Genomic DNA, 9568 nt, shown 5'->3' with positions numbered 1-9568 from the left:
TTCAGAGGGGGCAGAAGCAGCTGCCTTTATTGGGGGCCATGGGCTGACTGATTTCAGTCAAAGGCCACACACTTGATCTTGAAGTCACCGTCAGCTGCCATGTAGTTGATGGCCTCCAGGTTGAGGCGGTTGGGGAACTTGAATTCGTATCCATCTGGCAGCTTGATGGTCAGGTCGGCCTGGTCAAAGGTGATGCACACCTGGGGGTACAGGAGAGCAGTGAGCCAGGCCCACAGGCCATGGGCCCTTCCAGAACCCGTTCCTCATGTGGCCCTGACACAGCCCCAGTTTGTGGCTGAGCCTACGGAGGTGCATTTATAATATTTTTTCTTTCTTTCTACTCTAATCCTATGACAGATTTTTTTTTTTTTTTTTTTTGAGACGGAGTCTCCTCTGTCACCCAGGCTGGAGCGCAGTGGCGCCACCACGCCTGGCTAATTTTTGTATTTTTCTCCATGTTGGTCAGGCTCATCTCGAACTCCCGACCTCAGGTGATCCGCCCGCCTAGGCCTTCCAAAGTGCTGGGATTATAGGCATTAGCCACCGAGCCCAGGCTTTTTTTTCTTTTGTTTTATTCTAATTAACCACTGAGGTTCCAAGAGGGGCAGACACTGGTCATCACACAGGAAGGGAGGGAAGAGGAGGGGAAAGAGAGCAGGCAAGGCCAAGATCTCTAGTCACTAACCCAGCTCCGCCCCAGCCCACCCAGCCCCTGTCCCTGGTCCCGGTTCCGGTCCGCAGCCCACCTCTGCGACACTTCCAGGCTGGAAAGGAAAGGCAGCCTCCCGCTGCTCGGTCCCCCAGGCCCCGCCGTCCTTGCTGTTGCACACGATGGTGTTGGCGTCGCCGTGGGCGTTGAAGCGAGGGTTGAAGTGCAGGCACAGGTTGTTGCTATCTTTGCCCAGGTTCAGCACGAAGCTGGGGGGTAATGGGTGGGTGTGAGGCCACCTCGGCCAGCTCCAGCCCCACCGACTGACTAATCTGTCACTCAGTACTCCATGAACACACTTTGCTTGAAGAACTCACTAACAGAGACAAGAAACCTGGATTCTAGCTCTGGCCCTGACAGCTGCTTACGGTGTGAACGTGAGCTAGTCCCTGCCCCTCCTTGCCTGTTTGCTCATCTGTACAATGGGGGCTGCACAGGAGGACTTGCTAGATTCTTGAAGTCACTAGCGTCCTAGCCCTTTTGGTCAAGGTCAGAGACTTCCTCCAGATGGCAGCTTCACGTCCTGTCTTGTACATCTCTGTGTTCCTGGTGCCCAGCACAAGTGGGGCACACCAGAAGGAGATGCTTAGTAATTATGGGGTGAATTAACAAATAATAATACTCCTGGGCACGGTGGCTCACTCCTGTAACCCCAGCACTTTGGGAGGCCGAGGTGGGCAGATCATGAGGTCAGGGGTTCGAGACCAGCCTGGCCAACATGGTGAACCCCCATCTCTACTAAAAGTACAAAAATTAGCTGGGCGTGGTGGTAGGCACCTGTAGTCCCAGCTACTCGGGAGGCTGAGGCAGGAGAATCGTTTGAACCCAGGAGATGGAGGTTGTGGTGAGCCGAGATCAAGCCATTGCACTCCAGCCTGGAGGACAGGGTGAGACTCCGTCTCAAAAAATAAAATAATAAATGCATTTGTTTAGTGGTGATAATAGCTATACCTGCCTCTGAGGGTTTGGTTGCAATGAAATTAGTGCATGAGAAGTGTACGGCTCTTAACAATATCAGCTCCTAACAATATCAGCCGATCCTCACCCTCCTCCTCATCACTACACCATCGGCATCTCACTTCCTCCACACAACCACCTCCCCCCCTTGTTTTTCTAACAAAATGAGGCTAGGTGAGGTTGGTTGACTGGTCCAAGGTCACATAGCTGCTGAGAAAATAAGGCAGCCGGCTGAGTGAACGAGGAGTGAAGGAAGAAGGACAGGACTGAGCCAGTGAATGAATGACCTGACGCAGGAGGGAGGGACTCAGAGGGAAGGCGGCAGTGACTCCCGCCTCACTCTTCTCCCCGCCCTCCCCAGATGCAGGCCCCGCCCAGACCGGAAAGGGGTGGGGGCGGGGGAACCAAGGTATTATAGATGACGAGGCTGCAGCTGTTGTAGTTTAAGAGGCTACAGCAGGGAGGGAGCGGGGGAGGGGGCGGCAATGGTGGGAGCGCCCAGACCCCGCGGGGGAAGTGAGTCAACCAGAAAGCGCAGCAACGTCGGCCGGCCGTTAACCCACTCTCGGCCAGGGAGTAGACGTGGACTTGGCCGGCCACGCCCTCTAGGCTGGACCAAGCCCCCATCCCTGCCGCCCACCACCCTGACTTCACCTCTCACCTCTTGGCGTCGGGGGCCACCTCGCCCCGCACTCGGAGGCACTCTCCAGGTTTGAGATTCAGGTTGCTGGCGACCAGACCCTGCACAGACAAGCCCCGGCCCAGCGGGTTAGAGGACAAGGCCTCCACTACCCGAAGTGTCCGGGGGTGGCTGGGGGTGGGAGTGGGGTTGTTCCCGCCCGGCATCCTCTGACCAAGCCAAGGGGAAGCCTGGGGACAGGATGGGGCTGTGATTTCTAGCCTCTGATTCTCTGTGTGGTCCTGGAAAAGTCCCTATTCCCAACAGGGTTGGCTTCAATCTGTAATGTGAATCAGGTTCTAGAAGACAGGCTCTAGAAGATTTTGCAGATTGGCCTGGGGATTTTGAACTCAAGAGTGGCTTGGGAGGTGGGGTGCTCTGTCCCATCGCAGATAGAGAGGATCAGGCTGGGGAGGGGCAGGCAGTTGGCCCACAGTCACACTGAATGCAGGGGTCGACCCCTCTGCTGGAGAGGAAGTGGCTAGGGGGACACTACTATTCTCCTTCAAGCTCCTCTCTGCGAAGAGGCCCAGGGGCTAGAGAGGAGACCCTGAAGAACACGGCCCCTCTGCATTAGGGAGTGGCCTGCAGTCGGGCTGTGGCCAGGTTGGTTCAGGGTTAACAAGATTGAGAAAACTGCTGCGCACTGCTGCTCCCTGGCACCCCGAGTGGGTGGGCAAGAGTTAACTGATTTGAGTGGTTTCTTCTGTCAGAAACTTGAACCCTTTCCCTGGGGCCCGAGGAAGATTCTCACCTCCCTGCCACCCCAACCTCCCAGCTTGGGGGTGGTGGAAGGGAATTTCCCCGGCTCCCCTCCCTCCCACCAGCCTGGACACAACCACCCTCCACCCCCGACCTAGAAAGGCCCATCCTGGGCAGCCTGTCTCAGGTCCTGGCGACTTTTCAGCGTATTCTGGAGCAGAGGGTGACTCTGCCCGGGCCTGGTGACTGGGACAGCTGCAGGGGGGAGGGGACGGGAGGCTTTTTGGGGTGGAGGAGGGGGAAAGATATAGTGGCCTGGGTGTCCCCCAGTTGGCCACACCCTTCCCACGCTCACTACTCAGAGAGCTGCAGAATGTCAACCCTGGGCAGAAATAACTGTGCTTTCAGACCCTGGAGGAATCCAAACAATTATCAATGCAGAGAAGGCCTTGAGGGACCATGGCGCCCACCCCCATTTTACAGATGTGGCCACTGAGGTCTAGAAAAGAGAAGGCAGTGGTTCCAGGCCACACAGCTGGGGCTAGAACCCTGCTCCCGATCTGCCCAGCTCTCCTCCGGCCATCAGCTCCTGCCCTATCCCCTGGACCTTGGGGTGGGGTCCCCACACTCACACAAGCCATGATTGAGGCCAGGAGGATGTTGCCAGGAGAGGCGCACCAGCTGTTAGAAGACTCCACCCGAGAGAGATGGGCCCCCGGACGCTCCCACCCTTTTAACGGGACCGGACCGGGTGAGCCCCGCCCCCTGGAAGTTCAGCCAATTGCAAGTCAGGACAGGGCTGGGGGCCACCGAGGGCGGAGTCCGTGGAATTTTGAAGCCAGTTCTGGAGCAGAGGTGACCAATCAGAGTGGCCATCTGCCGCCCCCCCACGAGGGTCCAAGCTCCACCTCCTATTCTTCATCCCTCTCCACCTCCCCCTGCCCCGCCACCACCAAAATTGTGCTGTGGCAGAGATTGGGGGAAGCCAATGGAAAATAGTTTGATGATGAGCTAGGCCCACGAGTTGGCGGGAAGGGGCCTGTGGCCAGCAGGCTGGGCTCAGGGGGTGCCCAGAGAAGATGGCTGAGGAGGTGCAGGGTCTTTCAAGGAATCAGAGCTGGGAGAGACCAGGCCACTCCAGGGCAGGGACCAGGGCGTGGCTCCTGCGTGCGCGTCTGCAGAGGGCCACCGACTTAAACCACAGGCCCTGGCGCCACCCGGGCCTTCCCCGGAAGCAAGGACTGCGGCTGCTGCAGCGCTTGCTCGCTCCTAGCTAAGGCTAAAGAAAGACTGGGCTGCACGCCAAGCCTTAGGTTGCAGGGCTTGGCTAAGTCCTCGGGCTTGGCCCCCTTCAGGGGCATGCAGGGGATAGTCAAAGCGCCCTGGCCTGACAGCCTCTGGCCTGAGTGTCAAGCTGGGGAGATGGCCCAGGGTGGTCCAGGCCAGGAGGGGGTGGGGTCCTAGCTCTGTGCACCTGTCAGGCCTCTGAGCCCAAGCCAAACCATCGCATCCCCTGTGACTTGCACGTACGCCCAGATGGCCTGAAGTAACTGAAGAATCACAAAAGAAGTGCAAATGCCCTGCCTTGCAGTAACTGATGACATTCTACCACAAAAGAAGTGAAAATGGCCAGCCCTTGCCTTAAGCAATTATATTATCTTGTGAAGTTCCTTTTCCTGGCTCATCCTGGCTCAAAAAGCTCCCCCACTGAGCACCTTGTGACCCCCACTCCTGCCTGCCAGAGACAACACCCCTTTTACTGTAATTTTCCTTTACCTACCCAAATCCTATAAAACGGTCCCGCCCTTATCTCCCTTCGCTGACTCTTTTCGGACTCAGCCCGCCTGCACCCAGGTGAAATAAACAGCCATGTTGCTCACACAAAGCCTGTTTGGTGGTCTCTTTACATGGATGTGCATGACAGCACCCTGTCCTCTCTCTTTTTTATTTTTATCTATTTATTTTTGAGATGGAGTGTCACTCTGTCGCCCAGGCTGGAGTGCAGTGGCATGACCTCGGCTTACTGCAACCTCTGCCTCCCAGGTTCTCCTGCCTCAGCCTCTTGAGTAGATGGGACTACAGGCCCCCACCACCATGCCCGGCCAATTTTTGTATTTTTAGTAAAGACGGGGTTTCACCTTGTTGGCCAGGCTAGTCTGGAACTCCTGACCTCAGGTGATCCACCTGCCTCGGCCTCCCAAAGTTCTGGGATTACAGGTGTGAGCCATCATGCCTGGCCACCCTGTCCTCTTTCTTCACATCTCTCCTCTGAGGCCTGGCACAGCCCTCCTTTCCCCGAGTGTTCAGCAGGTGTTTACTGAGCACCTACTATGTGCCTGGCCCTGGGCTCTCAGGATTCAAAGATGAACCCCTCCCAGTCCCCACTCTCAAGGAGCGCATGGTTGGGGTGGAATCTTACCACAACCACGTTGAGAAGTAGATGATGGGCTGGGTGCAGTGGCTCATGCCTGTAATCCCAGCTCTTTAGGAGACCGAGGCGGGCAGATTACCTGAGGTTGGGAGTTTGAGACTAGCCTGACCAACACGGAGAAACCCCGTCTCTACTAAAAATACAAAATTAGCCGGGCGTGGTGGCATATGCCTGTAATCCCAGCTACTTCTGAGGCTGAGGCAGGAGAATCACTTGAACCCAGGAGGCAGAGGTGCAGTGATCCGAGATCAGGCCATTGCATTCCAACCTGGGCAACAAGAGCAAAACTCGGTCTCAAAAAAAAAAAAAAAAAGAAGAAGAAGAAGTAGATGATGATGGCTCTAAGGGAAGCCATGAGAAAGTGCTATGGTGGGCTGGTGGCTGCATGAGTAAAGGAGGTGGGTCGTGAAGGGTAGGCGGAGAAGCGCCTGGCTTTCCGGCATGGGCAGAAGCTCCGGAATGGGAAGGCCAGGGCTGGGGAACAGTGTTCCGGGCATGTAGGGGAAAGACGGGGATGAGGCTGGGAAGCCATCAGGACCTGGATCATGGAGGCCTCATGGGCTGGGCACAGGGCTTGGACATTATTGTACGGGAGGCTGGGGAGCCAGGGTTAGTACTGAGGCCAGATTTGGGCTGTAGGGAAGATCACTGTGGCAGAGAATTGAGGGTGGGTTGGAGGGGTCTCAGGAACCTGGTGGAGGAAGGGGTGTGGGGAGCACTGGGAGAAGTGAGGGGCATGCTGGGGGGTTGTCACAGGGATGACCTCCTCCACCTGGCCATCCTCCTTCTGAAACTGCTGGCACCAAAGAGGGACGAAGACGCCAACCGGGAGTGACTCACATCTGGAGGCCAGGCCAGCAAACCCACCCTGCCCGACCCTGTCCCCCAGGGGCACCTTCCTCCAGATGCCCAAAGCCCACTCTGGTACAGGATGAGAGGGGAGTGTGTACGGTCACAAGGCGGACCCAGAGAGGGGATGGGGTTGCACCCCCGTGAGTGCCTTACCCCTCCTTCCAGACCAAGTGGCTGCTTGGAAACCAACCACAGCAGCTTCACTTTTTCCTCCTGGCCTCCCCAAAACCTCAACCATAGGAAGGGCTGGGTATGGCCCAGCCCAGCTCCACTGCCCCTCCCCCATGCCTCCCCTCTCTGCCAGATCAAGGAATGGGGCCTCTCAGGCAGAGTCCTAGATGGAGGGCCAGAGGCGCTTCAGGTGTGGTCCTGGCAGGGCTGTGGGCAGGTGGGTGTGGCCACTTTCCCAGCCCAGCCCAGTAGTTGGGTTCCTGTGGCCTCAGGAGCTGCTCCTGCTTCCTCCTCCACCCTGGAAAATGGGCCCAGCACTGGGGAGTGTTTGCTGTTGGATGGAGGGACAGTTTACCCCTCTGCAGCATCCGGCATGAGTGGGGCTGGCAGGGAGGCAAGGTGGCATGGTGAAGAGGTCCCCAGACCCCAGAAAGGCCTATTTGGGAGTCTGGACACACAGGTGCTGGCCCTGCTTGCTATGTCCCCTCAGAGCCTCCTGGTAAACTGTTTCTCCCACTTGCCTCAGTCTCCCTATCTGTAAACTGGGGAGATGAAATCCTGCTTTCCTTGCATGAGGTGAATACAGGGTGGAACTGAGGTCTGTTGTACTAAAACAGATGATTCGTTTCTTCATGGAGGCTCAGAAGGTTTTCACTTCCTTCTTGTCGCTTTTGCCAGGCTGTTGCCTTCCCTGAGTCTTTGCAGCGCCTCTGGGAGGTCTACGTGCCATCCCCAATTGGTCCCCAACAGTCTCCTCTTGCCTAGGTTGGGGCAGGAAGTCTCTCCAGATTCCAGTGTCCCCTGGGACGGGAGCTGTGGTTTTCCTGGCGGGGAGGGAAGGCAGGGACACAGGTGCATCATGGGCCTCCTCCCCCAAGTCCTCAGGGCCTCTTGGTGGCAGCGCCCACTTATCTTGCCAGGCCTTGTGCCCGGCGCCTTGCTTTCATTATCTCCTCTCTCATCTTCCCCTCACCCCTACTTTGTGTCTGCCAACTTGGTTGAATTTCTGCACAGGGAAATGAGGCTGCAGTTAGAATCAGGAGAAGAGGCCTGGCATGGTGGCTCATGCCTGTAATCCCAGCACTTTGGGAGGTTGAGGATCACTTGGGGACAGGAGTTCGAGACCAGCCTGGCTAACATGGCAAAACCCCATCTCTACTAAAAATACAAGAATTAGCTGAGTGTGGTGGTGGGTGCCTGTAATCCCAGCTACTCGGGAGCCTGAGGCAGGGAGAATTGCTTGAACACCGGAGGTGGAGGTTGCAGCGAGCCAAGATTGCACCATTGCACTCCAGCCTGGGCGACAGAGCAAGACTCTGTCTTAAAAATATATATATATATCAGGAGATGAGACGAGAGGTGAGCTCTGATTTGGGGTCTGAACGGCTGCAGCTATAGCTGAGGTCCTTGGCTTCCCTGAACCTGTTTCCAGACCCGGAAGGTGGGAATAAGGCCACTGCTTGGAGGATTATAGGAGTGATGTCTAAGGAGGGGCTTGATGTTAGTGCTCCCTCCTGCGTCCCCCAAGGCTAAGGCCACCACCCCAGGGATTCTCCTCCCCACGTTATAACTATCCTGAAATGAGGTAGTGAGCTCTCTGGAATTCCCGCGTCCTAGGTGGGATCTTGGCTACTGCCGTGAGACATGGGCTCAGCTTGGTCCAGACAGGTCATGCAGGCCAGCTCGGCCATTCCGCCCTGCCAGGGACAGGGGACAGAGGCGAGGAAAGGGAAGCTGTACCTCCTTCAGCTGGCGGTGTTGAGGAGGGCGGCCCACAGAGGTGCCATCCACACCTGCAGCCAACCTGGCTGCTCCAGCCAGGGAAGGTAGGGGAGGTCAGAGCCAGCTCCTGAGTCCTAGAAGTCATAGCAGGGAGGAACCCTGAGACATGTGCCTGACCTGCTCCCCCATTTAATAATGCAGTTTAATGTTAGGGAAACCACCCAGAGACGGTGGCCACTTGACCAAGGTCACACAGGGAGCTAGGGCCGACCCGCTTTCATCTGCTGAGCTAAAGATACCCAGGCTTGAAAAGCTATCTTTGCCCTCCTACTCTATGAAGGTAGGGGATGCCCCTGGCAAGCTGGGCCCTTTTCCAGCCGGATGGCACCGCAGCCGGCCCCCTCAACCCTGCTCATCCATTCTCGCCTCCCAGCCTTTGTCCAGAGAGCCCCCTCCACACCTGCCTTTGGCCTTCCCGCTTCTAGTCTGTATCTCTTCTGACTGTAGGCCTCAGCCCTCGGTTAGGGCTCCGTCTCTCCTCTCAGGTAAGGTCTGGGTGGGGGCCAGGCCCTTTCATTCATAGCCCTCCCAGACTCAGGCCTGAGCCTTTACAATGCTTTTAGCATTTTATTTTATATTTATTTTATACTTATTTTATTTTATATTATTTTACTTTTGAGACAGGGTCTCACTCTGTCACCCAGGCTGGAGTGGATTATAGCTCACTGTAATCTCAAACTCCTGGGCTCAACTAATCCTCCTGACTCAGCCTCCTGAGGAGTTTGGACTGACTACAGGTGCACATCACTGCACTTGGCTAATTTACTTTTATTTTTGGAGACATAGGATCTCGTTATGTTGCCCAGGCTGGTCTCTAACTCCTAGCCTCGAGCGATCGTCCCATCTTGGCTTCCCAAAGTGCTGGGATTACAGGTGTGAACCACTGTGTTCTGTGAGCATTTTTTTTTTTTTTTGAGAAGAAGTCTCGCTCTGTCGCCCAGGCTGGAGCGCAGTGGCGTGATCTTGGCTCACTGCAAGCTCCGCCTCCCGGGTTCACGCCATTCTCCTGCCTCAGCCTCCCGAGTAGCTGGGACTACAGGCGCCCGTCACCATACCCGGCTAATTTTTTGTATTTTTTAGTAGAGACGGGGTTTCACTGTGTTAGCCAGGATGGTCTCGATCTCCTGACAGTGATCCGCCCGCCTCGGCCTCCCAGAGTGCTGGGATTACAGGTGTGAGCCACCGTGCCCGGCCCCAGTGAGCATTTTATTTTGAAAATAATTATAGACACAAAGGAAATCTAAAAGCTTTTTAAGAGTTTAGAGGCTGGGCACGGTGGCTCACA

At 56.2% G+C, this 9568-nt stretch overlaps 1 protein-coding gene across 1 annotated transcript; it reads right to left on the bottom strand.

The window, feature by feature from the left end:
• Positions 1 to 3804, bottom strand: LOC105464476 (galectin 1). Its single transcript, XM_011712424.3, has 4 exons — positions 3680 to 3804; positions 2328 to 2407; positions 747 to 918; positions 1 to 200 (listed from the first exon to the last, which is right to left on the bottom strand). The coding sequence occupies exons 1-4, from the start codon at positions 3686 to 3688 to the stop codon at positions 54 to 56; spliced, it is 408 nt and encodes a 135-aa protein (XP_011710726.1). The 5' UTR covers positions 3689 to 3804; the 3' UTR covers positions 1 to 53.
• Positions 3805 to 9568: the final 5764 nt, after the last annotated feature.

Source organism: Macaca nemestrina, chromosome 15 (genome assembly GCF_043159975.1).
Source record: "Macaca nemestrina isolate mMacNem1 chromosome 15, mMacNem.hap1, whole genome shotgun sequence".
In the NCBI taxonomy this organism is placed as follows: Eukaryota; Metazoa; Chordata; class Mammalia; order Primates; family Cercopithecidae; genus Macaca; species Macaca nemestrina.
This window is presented reverse-complemented; position numbering and strand designations above follow the sequence as displayed.

Bases quoted from the DNA above. Each gene is read 5' to 3' on its own strand.
- LOC105464476 (XM_011712424.3), bottom strand. The intron at 919-2,327 runs GTGAGAGGTGAA...ATTACCCCCCAG, and splicing joins GTGGCCCCCGACGCCAAGAG to CTTCGTGCTGAACCTGGGCA. The intron at 201-746 runs GTGGGCTGCGGA...CTGTACCCCCAG, and splicing joins AGCCTGGAAGTGTCGCAGAG to GTGTGCATCACCTTTGACCA.